Below are 27,529 nucleotides of genomic sequence, written 5' to 3'. Positions count from 1 at the left end.
GGGACGTTGAAGGTTGAAGAGGGGGTAGAAGCTGTTTATTCCTTTTATTTATTTATTTTACCAAGTAAAACTTAAATTAAAAATACAATAAGTCCTCTAAACGCTGATAGAAAATTTCAAAACCTATGGCATTTTGCAAAAAATAATCAGAAAAATTTATATTACTTGCAACACCACAACATCAACTGCTATGTTGATGAATTATTAAATGGGAAACAGGTTTTCAATATTTTTTACTACAATATACTATATCTTCTTCATTTGAAAATTCAAGAAAATTTTCCTTATACATATTTACTGTGTTTTTTTATTACCATTAAAAAAACGCAAATTAAATGCAATAATAACATTTTAATTCACGTAATATAATTTTGTAAAATGCACTTATTAGAGGACTTATACCCTATATATTAGGACCCTTTAAAATGGCTCTTCGTACAAACCACATAGCACCAACCTTGACAGTCTATTTGGAACAACATTATATCGATGGTACAATCTCAAGATCCATTATTGTTACTGTTATTATTATCTAACACGTTCATAATGTACAACGTTCCGCTTTGGTCAATAGTCACAAATTTGGAAAACTTATCATCTATCATTAAATTATCGGCTGCATCTCCCACTAACTTTATACAGGCTAGAAGATCCTTACGGGCGCAATTTACTTTGCATCTGAAAAAAAAATTAATTACCATCGATTCATATAAATCCATCCGGTTATACTGCCAATTTGTTTGCTTGATTTCCAAATGAAGTATCATAATACATATTTGCAATTTAAAATTAGCAAGCCTATGTTAATATGTGTTAGACCAGTGGTTCTTAACTGTGTTGGAGGTACCGTACACAACCAGTTTCATATTAGAAAAAAAAAATGCTAGATTGATATAATATACTACATGTATTAGACAAATGAATATTTTGTATGTTGTATAGTTTTTCATAATATTTTATATATTCCTTTCAAAAACTATACTAGATCTATTGGATAAATTAATACATTTTTCATAATATCGTACAATAAGTCGGATCTGTGTTTTGACCATCGCCGGGTGCGGGAGACGGACTCGCTGAATCCCTAGGGTTCGATCGAACACAGGTTAAGAACCTGTGTGTTAGGGTGCTAGTCCACTACCCAGAATTTTACTGTCCGGCAGTCCGGTTTTGAAAAATGAAAACGACTACAGTTTAGCATGATTGAATTAACGCGCAACGTGTTCACGCACCGATCAAGAGCTCCGATCCAAAGAAAGATGGACAAAATCAATCCAACCCAATCATCATTTTAAAACGCTAACTGACGTGCCGGACGGTAAAATTCCATGTAATTCCGTGTAGTAGACAAACGCCCTTAGACTTTACTGCAATTTCACAGCTCTCAATGTACTTTCATGGCAAAATTAATACAGATAGATTAGATAGATGTTTCATCTATAGTTGGTATTTGCCAAATGGTAGGTCGCAAGCCTACTATTTGATAGTTGCTCAGACTTCCAACTTCTTTCATATAAAATAATTATAGATGTTTAATCACACCTAATACAAAAGACGATTTTTACAAAAAAAGTCTTACAATTTCAGTATCCATATGAGAAAAAATCTCAGCATCTAAACAGTCAAATAAAAAACACGGAGAAGAACAGAATGGGAGAATGGGTTAAGGAGTTACATAAACTATTTTTTTTTCGAATAGCACTGAAAATTCAAGCATTATTTATCAATATTTTGATCAAATTAATGTATTTTGTAAGAAAACAGGCAATGTTTTTAAGGGGTCAAAGGGAATTTTAAGAATATCACGAAATATAGAAAAATTATTAAAGACAGGTATTGAGAACTTACTTTTTCCTATTCCACAACCGTTCCCATTGCACATCGGGAAATGAGAATGCAGTGGAGGAATTCTGTTGTGAATTTTTTGCATCATTTTCGGCGAATCCATGAATATCGTGCAGAGAAATAGATTTTGGCGTTGAGATGGGGTGAATAATGCTGCCTCCCCTAAGAACAAAACATTAAATAATAATAGATATTCACATCAATTTGATTGCGTTAAAATATTTGTTCACATAAAAGCTTTCTCTATCCAAAATTGATGGCTATTGTGAACTCATATGTACATTGTCATGAGATTAATGATACGAGTTCAAAAATTTGAGTAGTGTGGTTGTCAATCACGGGTAGAATGATGAATGTTGCACGCGTGTAAAGTGATCACTTAACCAGTCTATGACAGGTCATAAGCCCTGTAAATACTCAGACTTGTATTATTAACACTTGAAGGAAGGATGATCAGCCCTCTGTTTCAGGTACCAGTCCAGGGTAATATTGAATAAATATTAGAGTGAAAAATCACTTATATTTATTTATTTACCCCTCCCTGGAAATCGAACCCGGGACCTCCAGTACAGTAGACGAGCGTTCTGACCATTACACTACGGAGGCGGACAAAGCTTGTCAATTTACTTAAACCAGGCAGTTTATTGGAATAATGGGATTATATTGGAATAACTGGACTCACTTGCTCCGACGTTTGTTCTGCACTCTGGTAGCTAAAATATGGGAGATATTCCACCAAGCGATCTGTCCAGCCAACGAGACGAGGACGATGGGGGTTTCTGCTGCGGCCCCGTCAGAGCTTCCCGGGGAGGGGAAGGAGAAGGTCTTCAGGGCAAAGGGGGAAATGGGGGGCGCCAGTTCCACACCACTAGCTACGGGACCCGGAGAAAATCTCACAAACCCAACTTTGCTCTTGTGAAGAGACAGTGTGTGGATATAAGTCTTGTTTGCGATGTTCCATAGCTGGAAATGATATTTTCAAATCTAATCAAATGAAATCATAAAATTTAAATATTAATTTATTTTAAAATCACTATACATATTTTATAATAACTTAATTATAATGTCTACCGCAATCAAAGCTAATCGCTTCTTTTTCGAGACTGATTAATGCTAATCAGTCTTGAAAAAGAAGCAGTTAGCTTCGAAACCGGTAGACATTATAATTAATTATATTAAAATATTTATAGTGATTTTAAAACAAAGTTATATTTTGATTATAAAATGGAAAATCACAAAGTTAGTGCTTCAAATATAAATTACAAATCAAATAAATTTATTCAATAATTAATATATACATAACAAAATATATACATTAAAACGTATATCTTAAAAACATAAATTACAAAGTAAGTAAAAAGACAGTTGTTAAAGTTGTAGAAGAATCCCGTTTCGGAATACCCCCTTAGATACATGGAACACATCAATATCCGGTGTGATATTGTTCAGTATAGCAGTAGCTCTTCCTACAGGCATAACCATAGGCAGGTTGGTCCTGTATATAGGTATGAGAAACAATCTATGCCGACGCTGTCTTAGGTAACTATCGGGAATATACAGACCAATTAATTATGCAAATAACATTAAAAGCAAAAAGAGAATAAAAGCCAAGTCCCGTTTGAACCGCGCTAGTCTGGAAGTCGGAAGTTGGCCATCCACAGTGATGAGGAGCTCAACAAGCTGCTCTCCAGCATGACCATCGCTCGGGAGGGCGTTCTGCCTGACATCTTGGCCATTCTCTAGCCCGAGAAGATCGGAAAGAAGGCATAACAATATGTCGGCTCATTTTTTTTCTCACCCCAGACTTATCACCCAGAGATCGATGGCTGACGTTTTTAATTTTTTAAATTATCATTATCATCATCAAGGTGTTTAGCAGCAGATTTCCAAATTTAAAAATTCATTAAAAAAAAACAAAAACATAGATCTAAGCTACTTATTACTATGGATGGAAGAAAAAGTAGTTTTAATCAGGTATTAAGTTTTAAAGTACAAAAATCATATTGGCCTGTGTTATTAGGTTCAATTTTATTTTATTTTTTTAAAATAATAAAATATTTAAAAAAATGGTGTTGGGTAATTTAATGAAAGTATGCATACCACAATATCACCCTTCTCTAGGCCCAAAGCCATTATTTTACCATCTGCCGAAACATCGCAGCTTGAAATACATCCTTTTACTGTGTCCGAGTGAAATAAGTTTGCGGACAAAGAATTACCATCAGTATTTTTCAGTAATTGATAGATCTGGAAAAGACGGCAGGCATTAATAATTAACTATGCTAATGGCATTGAAAAAATATATTTGTGAGGGATGAAGAGATAAGGAGTAGGACGCACCTAATCTTGGTCACAACTATTGTCAAGAAAAGGCGATTCAGTTGGTTAGAGAGCCTTAATCAAGCTTACCTTTTTTACAAGGCATCAGGTTCGCGAAGCCCAGGACGACCACTGGTGACAATTCGTCGGCAGTTCTCGTCTAAACTTCGGGACGCGGACCTGACTTGGGAGGATGCTAGGGAGTTGGCAGCCGACAGAGGGAGCACATATTCTCCACATAGGGAGAGGATATAGATAAGTAAGTAAGCAAGTAAGGTATATAACCAGACACAAGCTATAAGCTCGGTAAATACTACACTACAGAGGCAGCCAGCAGTAAGTGTGCTAAAAAATGTAGGACGCGGACCTGACTTGGGAGGATGCAAGGGAGCTGGCAACCGACAGAAAAGTTCGAAGATAGTTCGTGGACTCTATAAACCGTACCCGCTCCACATAGGGAGCGGGTACGGTTTAAGTTAAGACAATTTATTTAGAGAACTCACCAGAAATCGGCCCGAGTAGTCGCAGAGCACCAGGGTCTTCTCATTGCGGAGTGTGACGCAGGTTAAGGAAAAATCCTTTTGCCGGCAAACGAGAACTGCTAGTAAGGACGGATGCAAACTCCACAGCTTGACGCTTGCGTCCAGCGCTACGCTCACAATGCCGATATCGCAGAACCAGAAACACTTCACAAAGCGTGGGTTTGCGCACAGACCGGGTTCTATGTGCGGGAACGTACGGTTGCTGTTGCGATCCATGGTAGACGCACCGGAGAGCGGAGGCGGAGAGGACTTCTTACTGTACTCGTCCGAATCTCTCCGGTTGTCCCACGGTCGGCGAGATCCGTTCAGCTCGTTGATTAGTTCTTGGGAGCCGAATTGCTTGCCGCTCAGAATGAACATCTTAGCCGCGGATTTCCCTCCCGACTTTACGATCTCGTACATCATCAGCCCGCTGTGCTTGCCGGCGGCGACCAGAATGCTGGACGTCAGGAATTCCAGGTACTGAACGTCGTCGTTGAGCTCCATTATCTTCTCATTCTGCCCCAAGTTCAGGTAAAACAGGTTGACTATGCCGCTCCTCAGCCCGTACGCTAAGTAATGCCCGCAAGGCGACAGTTTCACGCTCGTTATGACTTCCGAAAGGGGCGTTTCTCCCACCAGTTTTTTGCCTTTTAAAATCTAAAATGAAAAATAATACGGTAAGCACGCTTGGCTGCCGTGCCGGAGGTCAGACTTCAACTGGGGGGGATCAAAATGAATAAAAGTGATTTATAACATTTTAAAGGTGGAGACTGACCGGAGCATTTTGATGTAACATAACATCGTAACATCGTTTGCGGCGAGAATCACCGAGCATCCGAAACCATGGATGGAGCGCTCGGCTCGCTTTACTGACTGCCTGAATGCTCGCATCGTAACGTGTTACGTTATGACGAAATGCTCCGGTCAGTATCCACCTTAATATCAATTTGATATCACCTTGAACTGGTAAATGAAGCGCAAGACTGATTATCTTGCCCGACTAACAATCAAGATAACACCGCATCTATGCAACCCGTTGCTCTATGTACTATTGGGTGTGGATAAGGATTAAAAGTCAGTACCTTATTGAATTAAAAATGTTATTTAATCATTTCATATTTTCATCTGCCTCCTGTCCGCAGGATGAAAGACTTACTAATATGTGGGAAAGGTAATAAGGGAGAGAAAGTGAGAATAGCCGCAACGGCACTCGGGGTTGCATAACTGTATTCATACAAGCTTGTGATCCCGAAGTAAAGAAAATCTGTTTGGATAATGGCAGTATATATAAAACTAGGAATGTGTTCTTGGCTCGGGGGGCACCATATTAAACAGTATGAAGGCTGTCTGGAGATCGGATTTGTACTCGGTGAAGACCAAGCACCGCCTATATAATGTCCACATTACTCTAATTATCTTATAATATATGGCTGCGAGATATGACACTCTACAAGGACCCAGAGCAGTAGTGTACTTAACATGCGATGGTTTGACTTTGCGAGGAATGAAGAGATTAAGCGTAGGACGCACCAAATCTTGGTCACAACTGTTGCAAGAAAAGGCGATTAAGTTGGCTTGGCCATGTACTCCGCATGCCTCCCGAGAGCCTTAATCAAGCATTACACAACACAACATGGCACAAAATGTGGTGGACGAAACGCGCCTACCTGTATCTTGTTGGGTAATATATCCAAAATTAAACAAGGATTATTGGATTGAATTTTACATTTATTTATGTATATGTTAATACGTGACGCGTTTCGTCTTATTAACATATACATAAATAAATGTAGAATTCAATCCAATAAACCTTGTTTATATTTGGATATATTACCCAACAATAAAATATAGAATTCTACCAACTGTCTGCAGTTACAATAAATACCTGTATCTTGTTGCTCTTATCGATAACTGCGATGAATGGATTATTGGGTACAGGCTGGTTGGAATTGCTGGAGCCGTTGCCGATAACCAAGTTGAGCGGTCGCAGTGTGTGGCGGTCTAAGCTGGTGGTCTTTTGAACGTTCACTTTGGGACTGTCCGCAGTTTTCTCCAATGTTTGAGATCTCCGAACGGGTGTGCTCGCACTCTCCGGATAATGCTCATTGGATATAATCGGAGAACTCAATAATTTTCTATCAAATACACAGTCAAACTTCAAGGATAGCTTCGCTTTTCTGTGAACAAAATATATAATTTCAAATCCAACGACATAAGCAGATAAATTTCCACTTGACCGGGTAGGTGCCTTAAGAGAGTTTACTCATTCTATGTTGCCAGACCTGTTAAACCGCCCATTTACATAAATAAAATAATTGATTCGGCAGTCACTTTGTGGTAAAACTTATCCATTTTTAATAAAAATTTACTTTACCGCATCCGTGGTATTTGAAATTAATGCGGAATGCATCGAAACACGTGTCACAGTGGATTTTAAGAAATAGTAGTATTTACTGAGTAAATTTTACTTAAAAATAAAAATATAGTTCCTTTTTAAATATAGTCCCTTTATTTAAAATCATAAATCTTCTTAAGATATTCACCGACTGCTTTGAAATTTTAATACATTGCATTCAAATATGCGCATGTTTTTATCTATCCATATAAATAAAAACACGGCAGCCACAGGCATCGCATTCAACAGTATGAAGGCTGTCTGGAGATTGGATTAGTACTCGGTGAAGACCAAATGCCGCCTACATAATGCCTACATCACTCCTATTCTCTTACACGGCTGTCACATGGCACTTTACAAGGGCCCAGAGCAGCCATATAGTCAGCTTTGAAAATAGATATATATGAGGAATTTCAGGCGTGCGGTGGTTCAACTTTGCGAGGAACGAGAAAATACGGCGTAGAACGCAGCAACCCAAGGTTGTAATTAGACCATGTACATACTTTACATGCCTCCCGAGAGCCTTAATCAAGCTTACCCCTCTTACGAGGCATCAGGTTCCTACCGTCCAGGAAATCCACTGCTGACAATCTGTCGGCAGTTCTTGCCTGAACTTTTGGACACAGACCTGACTTGGGAGGATGCAAGGGAGCTGGCAACCGACAGATGGAGCACATATTCTCCACATAGGGAGCGGATATAGATAAGTAAGCAAGTAAGGTATATAACCCGACACAAGCTATAAGCTCGGTAAACACTACACTACAGAGACAGCCAGCAGTAAGTGTGCTAGAAAATATACGTACTTGAATAATGCGGTGTCTTGCGCAATTTGCGAAGATAATAGGCACCAAACTTTGACTGTGTGAATGTCCTCCCCGCTCTTGGTGATGAGATTGTGGTAGTAGCTAGTGTTGTTTATGTCGTTGTCCCAAAACCCCTTTGTGTCCATACTCATCACAACCCTAAAAAAGTATATTACAGCTAATTTGATAAAGAAGTTGCATAGTTCACACGGATATTTATTTGTTTGATTTCAGGAAAATGACAGCATCAACATTATTTTATGCATGCAAAGAAGATAGGTACGAATTGTATATATGAACCACATGAGCTTTATAGGCTTGCACACTTTACCTCAAGGTTTGGGTTTGAATTATAAAAATTATCAAATGGATAAACAATATGTATTAATAATTTTTATGTTATAATCCACTTTTTTTTCGTTGTATTTTATATAACGTATATCGCTCACTTCTTTCAAGAACGTCATAAATTGAAAAACCTGATTTTTCAGGAGAATGTTTTTAAAGTTTAAAAATATAATACAATTTATTAAAAATAAATATCAAGCCACTTATTGAACTTTTTACTGTGCAACAGATCTTTTTAGGTAAAACCTGAAGGTTTTTTCTCCATTTGAAAAATATTTTGTATATTTATAAAAATAATAAAACAATACCTTTTCTTTAAAATGCAAAAACAATATTTTCAGCCCTGTAGCAGGTAAATATTAAGTTAAAATGCCGCTTTTGCTGGGATATAGTACATTTTCTGGGCATTCCGAAAACATGCACAACTGAAAATTAACGATTTTTGATTTATGACGTTTTTGAAAGGAGTGAGCCATATGTCATATGAACCTTACGAGGCTTCCACACTTTACCTCAAGGTTTGGAATAAAGATAAACAATAATAATAATAATAAGCGACATTTTATCTTACCCTCTACGGTTGTTCAAATCCGAAACAAAGCAATATTTTTTCAAACTGTAAATTAGTATCCTGCAATCCGTCGTCGAAATGAAGATATAGGACCCGTCTTCTGAAACGCAAGCCGTTTGAAACTGGTATTCGTTTTGCAAAGCTTCAATGTCGGCTATCTTGGTCTGAGTGACGTTGGAGCGAGCTTGGCTTGGGCTGGGGGCTATGTGGTTCCATTTGTGCACCTGGAGGTGAACCCTGGTCAGTGCCAGAATACTCTTCGGGTGGCCTACGAATCAAACAACAAAATTTACAATAAGATCTAACGTATTAATTTTTTTTTTTTTTAATTTACATATTTGGGAATTGTACAGCTTTACATTTAGTAAAAGTATAAAATAAAAAAATAGTTACATTCATAAAAAAAAGAGTGAGTGTATTAAATGATGTTTAGTGAGTTTAGACGATGTGTGTAATAAAAATAAGAATACTAGAGTTGTGTGTGTTGAGTACAAGTGTAGTATATATTAATAATAATTGATAACTTTTAAGAAACATCTGAGACATTACTATCTATTATTAGAATCCTAACTGTCCATCGAACCTCATCCCTTAGCTTTACCCTCTAACTCCTTCCCTAAACTCCCTTTTTCCTTTGCCTTCCTTGATATCATAAATTTTTAATTTTCATCAATATTTCATAAAACATAAAGCGGTTGTTTAATTAACACAGCAGTAATTTGTAATTAATGTTTTTTTTTAATGTTCAAGCACTATCTACCTTATGATTGCAAACAGCTATATAAAGTATCTAACGTTTTGACCAATATCACTAGTCTGTTTTTGGTTATTGGGAAGACATTACTTTTTAGCAATAAGCCCGCTTAAAAGCGTCTCCCGCTCTCTACCAACGGTATGTAAAAGACGCTTTTAAGCGTTTCCCGCAAACAATGTGTTAACAATAAACCCACTAATGTAACTATATTCTTTCTGTACAAGAAGGTAAATTAATATTATTTATATTCAAAGCATTTACTTTGTGGTCAAACATTTTAATTGATATTAGTAATGTTAGTAAATAATCCTCCCACTTCCCAGAACCTACCCCCTTCTCTTTGAATCCTAATATAGTTTCCAACCTGCGTATATTTATATTACATTTTTTACTTTATTATTTAGTTTCCCAAAAGCATGGTGGGACTAACAACTCGCTCTGCATGTTTTGCATGTGTAGTGATAGTGTATGTGAATAGTACTAAGTGGGTGTGGTGTAGTGTTGTTCGCATGATTGTTAAATTGTAGTGTATGTCCTGACGAAGAGACGGGTACGTCTCGAAACCGGTAGACAGAAGTAGTCGGTGAGTGGTTATTTACTAACATTACTAATATCAAAGGTAAATTAATGTTTAATAATTATAGGCGAAAATACCTGGAATCAAGGCGAGCATCTTGATGGGAGCATTCTCGGTGAATGTCATAATGACTTCACCGGAACTCGCGCTGTATAAGTTTATCCCGTATCTATTATTTTTTTCCATCTGGCACCGGTATCCGCAGATGACGAGCGTGTCGTCCAGGGACAGAATGCTGCAGGTAATTATGCAATTGGCTTGCAGCGTAATTTCCCTGATCTTTGAGCCCTTCGAGTCGTACAGTACCAGAGAGGTGTCCGTGTGAGTGAGGAGGTCATCGTTTCGACTCCAACTAATGCCATGAAGTGTCCCGCGGGGATGGACGATTGTCACCAGACTGTCTTGGGTGTCGTAATGAGCGTGGAAGCAGTTGCCTGAAAATAAAAACAAAATTATTGACTTGATTGCGATTCTCTGCAAGTTACTATATCATTCATTGGTGCCTTTGTATGTAAACACTTTTCCGCAAGATAGATGTTTAGTACATGAATTACATCGTTCATTGGTGCCTTTGTATGTAAACACTTTTCCGCAAGATAGATGTACAGTAAATGAAAACACATACGGTTATGGGAGCCGCGTGGATCCGGTTAAACTTCTAATATCCAACATACCAATCTCAGAGTCAGCATCACCGACTCCATTCTCATATTCTACTCCATTTTCCTCATTGCAGTCATCCAAGTTCCATATCTTCAAAAAGCCATCATTACTGGTAGAGGCCATCTTGTATGGTTCCTTGTGGTTTACAGCAATATTCTTGATGGCAGCAGTGTGACCATGAAATGTCTTTAATTTTTTGTTTTCTAGTGAATCCCACAACTAAAAATTAATAAAGCTAAATATGAATATTAGATGATGATGGTTTTTATAGTGAAAAACATCATCCAAACATATAATTAGGTTTGGGTAGTTAATTAAGATTACATCTGATTAATTTTTTTAAAGGAGCATTTCGTCATAACGTAACATGTTACGATGCGAGCATTCGTATAGTCAGTACAGCGAGCAGAGCCCTCCATTTATAGTTTCAGATACTCGCCGCCAGCGATGTTACAACGTTATGTTACGACGAAATGCTCCCGTCAGTCTCCACCTTCAGATGTTAAAAATCGTCTTATCTAATATTTTCAAAAGGGGGATTGAAATTTTACAAAATTGATGGCAAGAGGTGTTAAATGTTGATGGATTTTGTGATTTTGAGTTATAGTCTTTAATAAACAACAACGATAATAATATGTATTACAAAACAAACTATCGGTTTAATTCTTAGCACTCCCAATATTATTCTAGTTATCAGTTCTTTAAAAAAATTAATTAGAGTAATATAATTGTACCTACATATCCGCATTAAATTTTAACACAAAACAATTCATTAATTTGAATATTTGAATAGACACAAGGTGAAAAAAGTTAATTAGGTAAGGGCAATGTTATTTAGTGTAATAAAAAAAACCAATCCTTTGGACTTTTCTTGCATCAAATACTTGTTTATTTTACAAATTACATTTTTTCAAGATTTTGTTTAAAAAATTCTATGAATTGTTTCCAGCAGGATTGTGAACAATTTTTATTTGCAAATTAATGAAATAAACCTTAAGGTAAAAATACAAAACGCTCACTCCTTTAAACAACGTCATATATCAAAAATCAACAATTTTCAGTTGTGCATGTTTTCGGAATGACCAGAAAATGTACTATATCCCAGCAAAAGCAGCCGCTACAGGGCACAAATTGTTGTTTTTGCATTTTGAAGAAAAGGTATTGTTTAATTATTTTTTTAAATATACTAAATATTTTTCAAATGCAGAAACAACATTCAGGTTTTGCCTAAAAAGAACTGTTGAAGAAAAGTTCAATAAGTGGCTTGATATTTATTTTTAATACATTTTATTATATTTTTAAAGTTTAAACACAATCTCCTGAAAAATCAGTGTTTTTTTTATATATGACGTTCTTGAAAGGAGTGAGCGAAATAATCTAATTTTTACATATTTTTAACAAAGAAAAAAGTTTTATCTTTAAAAACTCTTATGGAAAAATCCTGACCCTTCCCTTCAACTGCGGATAAAACTAAACAGTCATGTTTTATTAGTGTTTGGACTAGGGAAAAATATGTAAGGGAAATGTTGGGAATCAGACTTACGGCAATATTTCCATTGGAGTTACCGACAAGTATATAATCCAGCCAAAATTTGATCACAGAAATGGCATCTCGAACATCAAGGAAGAAGTTATTACTGTCTTCGAGATCGTCTTCACCTCTGTAATAAAACTAAAATTAATAATGAACTGCTGTTTTAATATAAAATAAGTATAAATGATTTTCACTCTCATATTTATTTAACCTTCCCTCCCGGTGATATTTATTTACTACAACTCGACTTTAAAAATGAGAATATCAATATAAAATATAGTAGATACGGGCTAAGAATTTTTGTATTCCTCCGTAATATAATCACATATTACATAAAAGTATTAAAATATAAAGTTATTCATTTGCAGTGACAGAAATAAATTTGTGAAAAAATTGTCGATAAAATCACCAATACTCTTATGTATTGTATAGCTCTTTTACCCATTTACAGGCATTTCTTCAGATTGGTTAACAAAACATAAATTTCTTATTTTATTTAACTTCTATCTGCACTTAGATGGTGTATAAGGTATCGCCTCGGATCGATGCAGCATTAACACAAAGGCGAGTTGATCTGAATATTTAATTGAAATTTTTTCGACATAGAATTGGAATATATTTGATGGGATACAGATGACAGAAGCGGAATAAACTAATAATTTTGATATTTAAAATCAAGTGTTCACTATTGCATTAAAACCTAAAAATTCACAAAAAAAATTTATAGCAAATCTATAGAATTTGAGGAATAATTTTTTGTCAGCGTATGGTGTAGATATCGTAGTCATACAGGAGAAAGTGACCAAGTGCATTTTTTACAAAAACGTGATCATGGACTATTTGATATCTTACTACCTTAATATTGCTCAGCAAAAAAAACCCGAAGGAATTGAAACTTGTAACTATAATATTTTGACTTGTTAAAAATTACTATAACTGCATTGATGTTTATTTTCTTGCCAAGCAAAAGTGACTTAAATGGCCCTACTGAAAATTTTACGTTATTGTTAGTTGGTCACTTTCTCCTGTACGACTACGATATACATATTCACTGACTGCCAAAAATTAAAATAAAATATGATGAGGATTGGTTCAAGTGCCTCAACATAATTTTTGCCGAAGGAATTCCAAATTAAAGATGTCTGCCTTACGGAAATTGGAAGTAAAGATAATTCTTGTTGTCTCCCATCATTGCTATTTCTTGCGCTCTTTCACCCAAAACTCCCTTCCGACTGTGTTGCAGAATACTTTGTATAATATCAGTGTTGGGATAGCGATGCAGGTCGTGTCCGTGGTTGGAAATAAATTTGCTTAATTCATTTAAAAAATCCCCTTCAGAGGCTTTCTGAAATAATGAAAAAAATTATATATTAATCTATCCCGCTAATGATTACGGCCGTACATAAGGCGAGAATTACAATTGCGTAAGTTTCTTAATGAATACAGATAATTGTTTACCCGTATGATTTTATCCAAATGGACTGACATGTCGCGGACAACATGAGATGGTCCCGCAAGGCGAATTTTGTTTCCTATAAAAACAATGTCGGTGTAGAGGAGATTGAACAAATCCCACATATTGTCTACGTTTCCAGTACACAGAATGTGATGGCTGATATAGTAAGCTATGTATCCGTCATCGGGTAAATGAACCAGGGACTTTTCATAGCACATAGCCTCGTATCTGCAGATCAGACCGGCGTGCAGTTTTTTTATTTCTTCGCTGGAATGGACGGACTTTAAATAGATCATAATCAAGTCGTGAACTTCGTACTGGTAGCTCTTGAGATCTATGTTGAAATGTTCGATGACCAGAGATTTCTTCATCAACAGCTTCATCAACGGTATTACTTCAGCTTCGGGCATGTCCAAAATGACGCTCAGGGCTTGCGTGGATACCTTTACATTCTTTGGTAAGATTGCGAGAGACTCAAATGCTATTCTGCTTTTCTGATCACCCAGTGACATTATACACATTTCTATTGTCAATTTTGAATGGCCAGTTTGATTCTTGAACATTTTAGTGCTGAAAAAAGATTAATTCAACTGCGTAAAGAAAAAAATATTGTAAACAAGGTATAATGATAGCTACAAAGATGATATGGTATTCATTCCATGTATTAATTATGACTGTTAAAGTAATGAAATGCTGGAGAGATATGGACCATTCTCAAATGAATGTAAAAAACATCCATTAGTCACTGCTGGTGAACATGTCGCTCACTCCTTTTAAGAATGTCATAAATAAAAAATTATCAATTTTCAGTTGTGCATGTTTTCGGAATGCCCAGAAAATGTACTATATCCCAGCAAAAGCGGCATATTTTTAACTTAATATTTACCCGCTACAGGGCAGAAAATGTTGTTTTTGCATTTTAAAGAAAAGGTATTGTTTAATTATTTTTATTAATTATTTTTCAAATGGAGAAAAAAACCTTCAGGTTTTACCTAAAAATATCTGTTGCACAGTAAAACATTCAATAAGTGGCTTAATATTTATTTTTAATACATTGTGTTATATTTTTAACTTTAAAAACGTTCTCCTGAAAAATCAAGTATTTTCATTTACGACTTTCTTGAAAGAAGCGAGTCTTTCTGGAGTTGTGTGTCTTACTGGAGTTCCAGATTAATCATTCGATTAAAAAACAAACTTGATGTGTGTATGTGTGTGTAATAATTACATAACTTTTATAAATATATTTTTTTTAATATTGTGAGTTTATGAATATACTAACACAAAAAAGTCATTGCTATTCAGCTTTTTGATATAATCTTTCCAATGGCTGCGATCATGCTGCAGCCTCTCTTTATTGTCGGCGAGCATCCCTCCGATTATAGCCATGAGTAGAGGGGCCCCGCTACAGATGTGATGGATTTTACGCGCCTCATGAGGTAACTGCTCCACTCCCAAACACACGGACTGAGAAATCAGCTGCAAGGACTCGGATTCTTCCAAACTATCTGGTATCTGGAACCAAGTGGGGGATAAATACATTGCAAATTATAGATACATTCCGGACAATACTGCAATGTCCATTATCTAGGCCAGGGATGGCGAACCTATGGCGCGCGAATGAAGAGAAAAAATAAAAGTGATTATACATAAAATTCAAAAAAGTTTTAGAAATAGTATAAAAAATTCATAACATTTAATAGATGAAAGTACTAATGTTTGTATTCTATTAAAAGCTACCAGCTATGAACCCGATATAAAAAATTTGGCATCTGGCATCCAATAACATAAATCTCACTAATAATGATGTTTTAAGGGTTCTACATTTTTTTAATTACATTTTTTAAGTCTACTATTATTTAAGTCTATTTTTTATTTATTTACTTTATTTTGCTGTTAACAAGTACTTAATTATTTTTTTCTATGTATTTATGCTTTGTTTATATTAAAAATCTGAAGTTACACTAACATTTGATGCATCTTTATTTTCATGGCAAATGGCATGCGACATATATTAAATAATAAAAAAGGCACTCAGGCATAAAAAGGTTCGCCATCCCTGATCTAGGCTAATACTATGCTCTGCAATGGGTTGCAATGACCCACTACATGCTATCATACATATATATTTATATAGAAATGCTTCAGATGATTCTCGAAGGTTTTCAAATATCCTCGCAAGATACTTATATGTGTCGTGGCTGTGGAAATTGAACAAATTTAACACGAAGCGCCACTTCATAACTCTCAAGATATTACGAAAATTTACAAATGCTTTATAAACTCACCTTTATTTTGGTATGGTCAATTTTTTCAAAAAGGGTGATATCTTGCGTTATGATCATGATTTTGCATCCGACATCGAAGGCTTCGGCAACTTTGGAGGATCTCAGGTCATCTATAACTAGCAATGTTTCTCTGTAACTCTCACTTTGAAAGGCATCCTTAAGCGAGACTTTAAATTCTTCGCTTCTTTGCGAATCAATTATCATAGAGTGAGAACTGGAACTCATGGTATCTATTGTACTACAGTCATTGAAAAATTCGGATATACCAATTTTTCTGTATAATCTGGAAAGGGAAGGACAGATGAACGATGTATTACCCAAATTCAATAAGATCATGTAATTTATATTTGAAGCACTGACTTTGTAATTTTCCGTCTTAAAATTTAAATTTAACTTTCCTTTAAAATCTTACATACAACGTTACATTTTAATTAAACATATTATCAATAAGACCACTTTACACAGAACTCACCACTTAAACGGTGAGCAAAAATATGCAAAAAATCATGCTAAAATTAAAAATAAAAATATGGTAGATAGGTTTCCTCGTATAAAAATCAATTCAGGATATCAAAAAAATTAACTAACTAACTGTAACTTCCTCGTACCGCATAAAAATATATGTTCCCCAGTAATGTTTTTTTTAAATGTATAACATGATACTATCAACAAACAAAAAAAAAAGAAGAAAACAGTCCCTCTCCAAGCACAAGAGATCAGTCTCTTTTTTGGAGAGGCTCAGCGCAACTAAAATTATGAGATTGTATTAAGTAGAAATATATAGAAATCGTATTTAAATTTTTTATTCAAAGATACATTGTATGGCAAAATAATCAACATAGTTACATATATATATATTTTTTTTACGTGCTACCTCACTAAGAGAGCAGATTGCTCGTGTTAAGGAGTTCGCTTACAGGGTTTGTACATATAAATAAGAAGTAAAAATAAACTTACAGGGTTTGTTCATATAAATAAGAAGTAAAAATAATAAATAATAAATGGTAATCAAAAGGGAGTTTGCCTTATATGTTTTTGTCATTATCATTTTTGAAAGATTTTAAATTGATTATATTTTTTATTCTTGCAGGTAGTTTATTAAAATGTTTTATTCCTATAAAAGAATAGTGGTTTTGAGCTGCACTAGTGTTATATTTTGGGGTCTTTAAGTTATTTTGTGATCTTGTATTTCTAAAATTATGTGTCAATAATGTTTTCCTTTCTTTAAACATTTGTAAAATTGATGCTCTTTGAAAAATTGATTCTACAGTAGGTGCGCTAAATTCTTGGAAAATCAAGTTTGATGGATAGATCCTAGGCTTTTTTAAGATAATTTTTACAATACATTTTTGTGCTATTAATAGAGGATTTATGGTAGTTTTATAGGATCCTCCCCATCCAATAATTCCATAATGTAAAATTGATTGTATCAAGGCAAAGTAAATAGTTTTAATAGTCTTTAGAGATAGTATATTTCTGAGTCTGACAAATACATATATAAGTTTTCTAACTCTCTTTATTAGTAGATTTATTTGTGGTTTCCACTTCATATTTTCATCTATTATCACACCGAGGTATTTTATTTGATTTATTTGTTTTATTTTTGTACATGTTTGTGTGCATAAAGTATCATGGTTAATGTCATTTTCATTTATTAAATTATAAAATTGTATTAAATTGTAAAAAAAATGTAACCATATTAAAAACATAAATATAAATAAAAATTATATTTATTTTTGCTTATTGTATATTAATTTTTATATAAAAATGCATTAAAAAAATCAAAGGTAACAAAAAAAATTCTATCACTATAAGACAACAGACAAGCCCGTTTACGCACATTTGGTATGACATCATGTTTTCATCACTTGAGATATCCAGAGCCCGTGTAATTAATTTTGACCAAATGTTCAAGTTTACTGGATCTTAATTTTTATTTTTTTTTTGTAATTCCCTTGTATGACTCTTTTTTGTAACAAGCCATGCAGGCGGCCGAATCACATTGAAATTGAAGAGTTCGTTTTACATTATGATCATTTGTTATAAAATGATTTCTCTTTATGCATAGTACTGAAAAGTACTTGCGAGGGGTGTAGGAAATTCCAATTTAAATGAATGTTAAGTTTTTTTTTTAAACAAAGATAACATAAAAATACAAATAAACTTTCATGTAACCTATGTGTTAACAATAAATAAATAACTTAGTACCACTGAAATGAAGACTCTACACCCATTGCAGGCCTAACACTTCGCGACAGAGTAAGAAACACTGAAATAAGACAAATCTGCGATGTCGAAGATGTTGTGCGATGGGGAAGAGAAAGAAGATATTTCGGAGATATCATATGGGAAGAGCAAGTTCGGATGGAGTGGTGAGAATAGTCGCAGACAGCAGCATAAGAGGTAACATGCTCCCAGGAAGACTACCTAAACGATGGCAACAGATGGTCTTCCACCTCCCAGGAGCGGACCGGAGAATAACAGGACTTAGTCCTAAATAAAGCAGAAGTAGAAGACCCTACAAATTTTGTGTGCTGTAATCCGAACTTTCCACTAGTCCAAACAGAGAGTAAATTTTCAGCATTCGGATTATAGAGGTCCTGCTGTATATAAAAATATAGTAAATCACTATGAATAAAATGTACAAAAAAATATTCAATTGAATTATGAGCAATGAGCAGCGACTATTAGAATAGATAGTATAACATAAAGGTAGAGACTGGCCGGAGCATTTCGTCGTAACATAATGTCGTAACATCGCTCGCGGCAAGCATCAGCGAGCTTCCGAAACTATGGATGGAGCGCTCGGCTCGGTGTACTGACTGCCTGAATGCTTGCATCGTAACGTAACACGTAACGACAAAATGCTCTGGTCAGTCTCCACCAAAGGGTAATGATTAGTAAATGTGCAGCATGCAAGTGCGTACCTCAGCTGTAAGCCCACAATCTGCTCTTCAGAATCGCAGTCCCCCACATTAATCCAGAAAACGTTTCCAAACGTGTTGACAATAAGTGAGGGATTGTTTCTAAGTGCACTTATGGCTAAGGTGGATTTCCCGCTTCCGGGCATCCCGTGTAGAACTACCATTCTGTGCCTTTTCAGTTTACTCAGATGTTCATCTATGTTTTTTTCCTATTCAAAACAAATACTAACAGGTTAATTTAGACATTTAATTTGCATATAAATAAAACGCATATTTCTTAGTGTAACTATATTCTATTTCGCTCGGGAAATACCACTATTGATTTAAATTTATTTTGGCAAGGTCTTTCCATGCATTTAACATCATTATCAAACTCTGTAGGACTACAGCACTAACTTACGCTTGACAGCTATTGCCGTCAGAGTATACGTAAAAGACAGTCGCAACCAGTGTACAACTGAAACCATTATCACGGGCAAAGGTATATTGTGATTGGGTCCAGTTATAAAATGAAAAATATTCCAGTATGATACACAAATTATACTCTGCTATTATACCCAAGTACCAATATTGTGAGAAATGCCCTTAAAAAATACTGTATTAATCTAGAGACTAAAAAAAAATATTTGCGTAAAAAAAAAACATGAAGTCATGATTTTTACTATACACAAGTTACAATATCTATGTGCTAAAAAATATCAAGTACTATGTATTGAAGAACATAATTATTAGTAAAGAACAATTAACATATTTCGGACGGGTGTTTTATACGCCTGCGGACCGCTGGCATATATAATTATGTACATATAGTTAAGACTTTAACAAAGAGATTGGTACATTATGTTCATATAAAATCATTAAATATGTAATTCCTTCTTTTCTGACTTTGAAAGACCGATGCAGAAGGTAAAAATATCCTTCTCGTCCTTAAGCATCAATCAACCAAACAGGTAGAGATACCTTTTCCGTCCAAAGTGTGTTAACACCTTAACAACCATTCCCAAACTAGCATGGAAATTTTATCCAGCCGTTACGGGCAGATCTCGCGTTATCCCGTATTTAAAAGTAGTTATAAAGTTAATTTATATTTAAAAGTTATCTCAAAGCCATCTATACAGTACAGAGTACAGTAAAATACCCAACATTCTTCCAACCATAGCGAAAATAAAATAGTCTTAATCTTCTATCTTCGTGATATATTATCCAATTTTTTCCGAATTCTCACAAAATATCTTTATAATGTGCCCGATAAGTGGTAATTGTTACTTTTTTATCATTCAATGCGTGAGGTATTCCTCATACCTAGAATCTGAACTAATTAGTTATTACATTTATAGAGATATTAAGTTATTACAAGCAATGTGTACTATTACACATCACAGGAAAGGGTTAATTAAATAATCCTCGAGTTTTGGGAAGGTGCTTGGAAAACATTTATGTTAATACCAATAAATTAAAAGCGTAGTTATAATTAAATACAAATTAATTGATTATGGATGTTTGTGAAAATCTTTTGTGATTTATTACTATATTGATAAACATAATATAATACGGCAGGACCTCTATAATTCGAATGCCGAAAATTTACCCTCTGTTCGGATTAGTGGAGCGTTCGGATTCTAATACAGAGAATCTGTAGTGTATATTTATTAAAGAAAACAAATATATATTGTGGTATTTTTATAAAATAAAACGTCTTGTGCATTGTGAAATTTTAAGTGTATTTATTCAACTTTTTTAAAGAAATGAAATATTTATTTCGTTGAGATTTATTTTGTACGCCTCCGTAATGTAATGGTCAGCACGCTCGGCTACCGTTCTGGAGGTCCCGGGTTCGATTCCCAGGGAGGGTCAAATAAATACAAGTGATTTTTCACTGTAATATTTATTCAATATTACCCTGGACTGGTACCTGAAGCGGAGGGCTGATCAAGATAACACTGCGTTTATATGAAGCAGTGCCCTATGCACCATTGGGGTGCAGATAAGGGTTTTAATATTTTTATATTTATATAAGATTTATTTAGTGACAAGTAAAAAGCTTTGTCTCGCAATTTACGTAAAAGCATCTTCTCTGGCACAGGAATATCTGCTAGGTCAATCCATTCTAGGCACGTATTTATGGCAGATACCGCGCTTGAAAGGGGTATACTTGCTACTGCTTCAGTGGTAGCAAGGATTTCCGTTTTTAAGAAGCGCGGGAGGGATGAGTGGGCGTTCAGATTAGCGGGGGTTCGGAATATAGAGGTCCTGCTGCATATTAATATATACAAGGGTACACTTCAGTTGGATAATCACCAAGGTGAAAACAAGTGCATTAAACTTTATAGTAACTAAATAATTAAGAGTTTTTTTTTTAAATAAATTTTCAATTCCAAAGGAAACATAACTCGCTATCTAACCCTTATCCGCACCCAATGGTGCATAGGGCACTGCATCGAATTGACGCAGTGTTATCTTGATCATTACTTACATGAAGGCAAGGTGATCACTCTTGCGCTTCAGGAACCAGTCCAGGGTAATATTAAATAAATATTACAGTGTAAAATCACTAATATTTATTTTCACCCCCCCTGGGAATCGAACCCGAGGCCTCCAGCACGGTAGCTTAACACGCTGACCATTACACCACGGCGGCGGAGGCGCTATCTAGTAGTGTGATAACTTTAACTTAACTTCTAAAGTTTTATTTTTCTCAAATCTATAGGGACAGTCACCTGAATACAGAATCCTAAATCACATAAAATTCAATTTTATTTTTCTTCATTTATTGGGAATCAACTGATTTGTTGTGCAAAAAGTTCTTAACATAAATAAACGTTATTAATCTAAATTTAAAAATAAAACACTTGTATAAGACCACTATTTTGAGTTTGTTAATGTAAACACGACTTGTTTCGAAAACTATAGATGTTCTCATTAACAGGTTAAAATACAAACTTTGTATGAGAACGTCTGTAGCTCTCAAAAATAGTCGTGTTTATATTAATAAACTCAAAAAAGTTGTATTGTACAAGTGCTTTATTATTATATTTAAATCATCATTTTACTCCATATAGTTAATACCAAATCAATAAATAATATAAATATTCAAAAGAAAATACATAGTACTAAATGATTGAGAGAACTCACTTTTAAAAGCTTAATTGCTTCACCTGTAAAAAAAATTATACGCAGTTAGGATAGTTCTGCACGTAGACTTCCAAAGAGTCCAGTTTTTGACAGCCTGAATTTTCAGCAGCTAAGAATTTTTTTTTCAGCTAGGAAAATAATTTTCAGGCCAAGAAAAGTGCACCCGCATGAGTAAATAGTATTGGACTTACCAATTCAACTCTCCGGACATAATGTAAGGGAAGCTTCGGTACATCTCCTCTGCTAAGCACATCCTCAAATACTTCCTGCACACACTCATTTGGGGTATACGTCTCCTCTTCTGGACGCTGCAGTGCTTCCCACAGCCAATAATAGTCCTTTTTTAGAGAATCAACAAATATGTCAAACGCTTGGTTACCATTTTGGATCAACAGATCTAGTAATATTCTAACCTTTTCCGGTCTGTCTGTTGTCTGTAAAAAAAGGGTAATTATCGTAACTATTTATAGATTTGGCGAAGTTTTAATAATAAATTGCACAAATAGAAGTTAGAGTAAGCAGATTTTTTTGGGTCGCTTTTGTCTATTGTATTCACTGTATTGACATGGTCGTAGGGATGCATTTAACACGTGTTTTTTTGCGAAAGCACTTCTCTTGGAAACGGTCCATTTCTCGGAAATGGACCACGTCACGCAACAAGCTATCTTGAGTTGCATTAAAGTGATGCATAATTGATGCATTTTTCGCAAACAACAGCTAAACTTTAGAACATTTTTCACTTTTAACTTTTTCAATTTATCACAAATCACTATATTTCTAAATATGCAAAAAACTACGGACTTTAGATGCAAAAATCCGGGGGAATATAATTAAACTTGCGGAGCAGCTTCGGCCGGCAGCTATACAGCGCCAAGCCAGAAGATTATCTTTTAATACTATGCAATTGAACATAAAATATGCCTGACTACGCATTGCATTCACCGCTTAGTCAAGCTGGAATAAAAATTATTATTATTTCAACCTTTGGTTGATCCACCAAAGTTTCAGTCAAAAAGGGGAAAACTGAGTGCGTTTCAAAAAGGTACCAGTCTCGTAACTTTCATTAGCATCTCCAAACATCACTCAAGTTACTTTGGCGACATATAACGCAAGTGAGGAGCACTTGGCTATTTGAATTGTTTTCTAGATTTATTTAAATGATAATTTGAATGAAAATTAGTGATAAAATTTGGTAGTCATTTTATTTCTAATCTCTTATAATACTTACTGCATCTCTAAGGAAGGACTTTTGATTTGATTTTAATGCTCCACTTGAAATCAGACTTTCCTCAATATATTTTACATCCAAGTCATTTACTATAAGTTTCCGCTTTTTTGTCAATAAGTTGCGTCTATTTTCATCCATCTTCCTAAAAATGTTAAAAGTTATCTTTGTTAAAATTGGCTGCGTAGTAACTGATCACCTTTCCCTCATGTTTTCAACAATCAAAATGACACTGCTTCTATATGGTGTAGTACCCTATGTACTATTGGGTGTGGGTAAAGGCTAGAAGTAATAGAAACAGCAATAAATAGGAGCTTGGTTTGCCTTTATTGATTTACAACAAAAGCACTTGACATATGATTCAATATTTTTGCCAAATAGTAAAAATTATAAAATAGTAAAATTCCGTGTATTGCACAAGCGCTCTTAGTCTTTAAAAATCCACATAAAAAATCGGAAAATAAGATGCCAAATCAGATGTTTGGGTGTTAATAAAACTAGCAGAAACATTTAGATAAAATATTCTTGCCAAATATAGGCTGCATTTTCATAACATAAAATTAAATACCAAAAATTTAACGCAGCTAATATTTTACATATGAAATTAGTAAGGCCAATAATTGAGGTCCCGCTTTGTAAGCTTAATGTTTTATAATATAGGGTAAATGGAATGTTATTGTCCCTCCCCATGGGAAATAACACACCATTTAGCCTATATTATTTAACCACCCTATGTTTGGGTAATTATCCAAAAAGCAGGCGAAAAATCCTAGGGTTTTTTTTCATAATATTTATTAATTACAATACTTATTCACAATGTACCTGATAATCTTTTAAACAATATACCTATTTATGACCCTTTGCAAATCAGAGGTTCTCAACATAAGATATTGTCAGGATTTTTTTAATAATGACATTCTATGGAATAGTTTTACAAATATATTTTTTATTGAATGTTATATATCAATCAACATAATCACGACATATTCTGCAAACATTGCAAATATAGGTAGCCAGTGATATTGATGAAATGCCTCGAAATGGTAAATGTTCTGTATGACGTATTCGTAGCATAGAGCTAGTAGAAAAAATTTGACGTATCACAAACATTTCTGTGGTTGCAGGAATACTTTTTTGTACCTGAACGTACGGGATACAGCTTGTTGCGTTAGGGCGATAATATAGTGGACGTATTACGTATGTTCGTATGGATAGGATGGTTAACATCGAACTACTCGATAACTAAAATAAAATAATAAACAACATGTAAACAGATTAATGTGGAGGTGTAACTCATGGTGGAGGATGGTAGTGTCCAGAAGGAACTGAATGTACGGCTCGGAATGGCAGGAGCTATATTCAATAAAATGCGCAATGTCTGGGACTCACTGCTTTACTCGACAAAAACCAAGTGTCGTCTCTTTAACGCCTGCATCCTAACAGTGTTGCTGTACGGATGTGAGTCGTGGCACCTCACCAAAGCTCAAAGCAAGAAACTAGCAAGTTTTGAAAATAGATGCCTGAGGCGAATACTGGGTATAAAGTGGTATGACTTCGTCAGGAATGACGATGTGAGGAGAAGAACTCAACAGCCCCTCATACTGGAAGTCCTGAAGAGAAGAAGGTGGACATGGTTGGGACATGTCCTTAGAATGCCACCTGAGGGCATCAACCCCTCATGTCTCTTCTTCCAACCCCGAGGATTCCGGCGCCCCGGAAGGCCGCTGACGACCATTCACCGACTATACTCAGCGGAACTTCGAGACGCCGGACTGACCTGGGAGGAAGCCAAGGAGATGGCGCGTGACAGAGTGACTTGGAGACGACTCGTGTTGACCATATGCTCCACCTAGGGAGCGAACATGGAAAAAGAAGAAAGAGAAACAGATTAATCAACTAAACAAAACATTTCCTCAAAACTTTTTTTTTGATAAAAAATATTCATTACATAATTTCGTGCATTTTCAGTATTCTGTGGAGTTCACGAAAGATTGGTTTTAAATAATTAAATTCCATACAACACAATAAAGTTTCGAGTGATTTAATGGTAAAGAAAGGAAATATTTTAAACATTTGAGAAGATATCAATCAATTTATTTCCAGATGAGATGGATAAAATATTTAAATCTACGATATTATAAAGAAAAGTAATAATAAATAAATTACTTACATCTAGTGTTTTGACGACCTAACCTTCAATTAGTCCGCCTCCTTGGTGTAATGGTTAGCGTGTTTAGCCAGGCTGGAGGTCCCAGGTTCAATTCCCAGAGGGGGAGGGTGAAAATGAATATTAGTAAGTTTACACTTTAATATTTATTTAATATTACCCTGGACTGGTCCCTGAAGCGCGGGAGTGATCACCTTGCCTTCGTGTAATTAACAATCAAGATAACACTGCGTCAAAACGATGCAGTGCCCTATGCACCACTGGGTGCAGATAAGGGTTAGAAAAAGAAGAAAAACCTTCTATTATGTGATTTCTTTTGTCTAATTAAAACTTAACTTAGTCTAAGCATTTGACAGTATTAAAATTTAAATAATACTTCTTAGATACACTAGCCATTGTGCCTAATTAATATTTCTACCGATACCGAATATGACAACGCCATGACAGTCAATTCACTAAATTGAATAAATATTTTTAAAAGCTAACCCCCGAACGCAATCACAGACTAACCAACAAAGACTAACTAATTTGTGTAAAGACTGTTGACTCGGCCCAAATTTTAAGGCTAGATAAGACGTCATTCGCGTGGCTAGATGTGACGTACTCCCGGCTGAGCGTGACCTTGCCGCAGCCGGAATTTGAATTCACCCGCCGAAAGAATATATTTTATCTGTTTCAGGGCAAATGGTATTTAGATTTAAATTTGTTGAATTATGTATCTACAGAATTATTGTATCGATATTACAAAGCAGGTATTTCATGACCACCATTTATTTATTTCATTGTAAACGTGTATTATGTAATGTAATGTGTTTCGAGATGGTGGAGTCTAAAGAAAAAGTTTTGTTGAGGTATTCTTGCACACAGCTGTTTTCACTATAAAAATTATGTACTTTTGGGTACACAAAGTAAAAAGTAAGAATCTAGTGTATCAAATGAGTGAGTAAAAACTGACTGAATGAAATCTCCATGTAAGTATTCTAGAAAATTCAATATTAAGATCATCCATGTAAATATGTATAAATTGATTTCAGCTAGAGACATGCATACATCATTTTCGTTTTACTCCGCATTTGAGATGAAGCATTACAAACTATACAAGATATATAAAAAAAAAACAGAAAACCTTTTCAAATTCGTATATTTCAGACAAAAATTCCAGAAAATACAATTGAATAAAAAAGGGAAAAGGAGAGCCTTCCTTATTCCAAAGGGAGTATACACGAGGTCAACTACTTCTCTCACGCAAACCAAAATTTTAATTAAAACCAAAGTTCCGTCTGCCCTTTATGTTACGATTTCCAAACAGGTTTATTCAGATACAACTCCAACAAAATATATCGCTATTATCAATGCTGCAATGGGTAGGCACGTACGAAAATAGTATATTTCTATAAATGTTGTCTACTGTCATTTTTCAAATAGGTTATCTCGTGTTTTTTGTAAACTTTTTGATGTTATCATTATTAATTATTTACACTATACAAATACTAAATTCATACAAAATTCAAAGATAAAATCTGTTGTCATCGTAGATCATAGATTGTCAACAATTGTGCGATTGCAAAGTGAAAAAATATGTAGGTACCTAGTGAATTATAATTTGTACAGTGAATCTACAGTTGTTATTTTACCTCTAGTATAACAATCTAATGCACCTCTAGTATAACAAGTAACACAACAATGTTGGCTAACTAAATATAAATTATAGGTAAAATAAATATGAACGGACTGTGGTTTGATGTTTTTGCATTTATTGAACATCAATATAAAATTTTTATAATTTTTAACAATACTTCAAAACAAAATACATACATAAGTCATATTTATATATATATATATATATATATATATATATATATATATATATATATATATATATATATATATATATATATATATATATATATATATATATATATATATATATATATATATATATATATATATATATATATATATATATATATATATATATATATATATATATATATATATATGTAG

General features: G+C 34.6%; 1 protein-coding gene across 3 annotated transcripts; it reads right to left on the bottom strand.

Annotated features, from left to right (window-relative positions):
- Window positions 1–42: 42 nt before the first annotated feature.
- LOC148304516 (uncharacterized) lies at window positions 43–26,050 on the bottom strand. Of its 3 annotated transcripts, XM_088268205.1 has the most exons (20): window positions 25,529–26,050; window positions 24,499–24,600; window positions 23,362–23,503; window positions 22,325–22,567; window positions 19,005–19,210; window positions 16,078–16,360; window positions 15,072–15,304; window positions 13,795–14,362; window positions 13,488–13,681; window positions 12,346–12,463; window positions 10,814–11,021; window positions 10,217–10,573; window positions 8,809–9,076; window positions 7,890–8,048; window positions 6,574–6,865; window positions 4,668–5,345; window positions 3,946–4,092; window positions 2,528–2,808; window positions 1,849–2,007; window positions 43–678 (listed from the first exon to the last, which is right to left on the bottom strand). In XM_088268205.1, exons 3-20 carry the CDS (start codon window positions 23,497–23,499, stop codon window positions 501–503), a joined length of 4,710 nt encoding a protein of 1,569 aa, XP_088124331.1. In that variant the 5' UTR covers window positions 23,500–23,503; window positions 24,499–24,600; window positions 25,529–26,050; the 3' UTR covers window positions 43–500. The 3 variants fall into 3 exon arrangements, with proteins under 3 accessions (XP_088124331.1, XP_088124332.1, XP_088124330.1); XM_088268206.1 differs by lacking the exon at window positions 19,005–19,210 and having other exon boundaries at window positions 25,529–26,039; XM_088268204.1 differs by lacking the exon at window positions 24,499–24,600 and having other exon boundaries at window positions 25,529–26,039.
- Between the last annotated feature and the right edge of the window lie 1,479 nt (window positions 26,051–27,529).

This window comes from Brachycentrus maculatus, unplaced genomic scaffold (genome assembly GCF_059751285.1).
Source record: "Brachycentrus maculatus isolate JH-2025_06_01 unplaced genomic scaffold, ASM5975128v1 h1tg000315l, whole genome shotgun sequence".
NCBI classification, from domain to species: Eukaryota; Metazoa; Arthropoda; class Insecta; order Trichoptera; family Brachycentridae; genus Brachycentrus; species Brachycentrus maculatus.
This window is presented reverse-complemented; position numbering and strand designations above follow the sequence as displayed.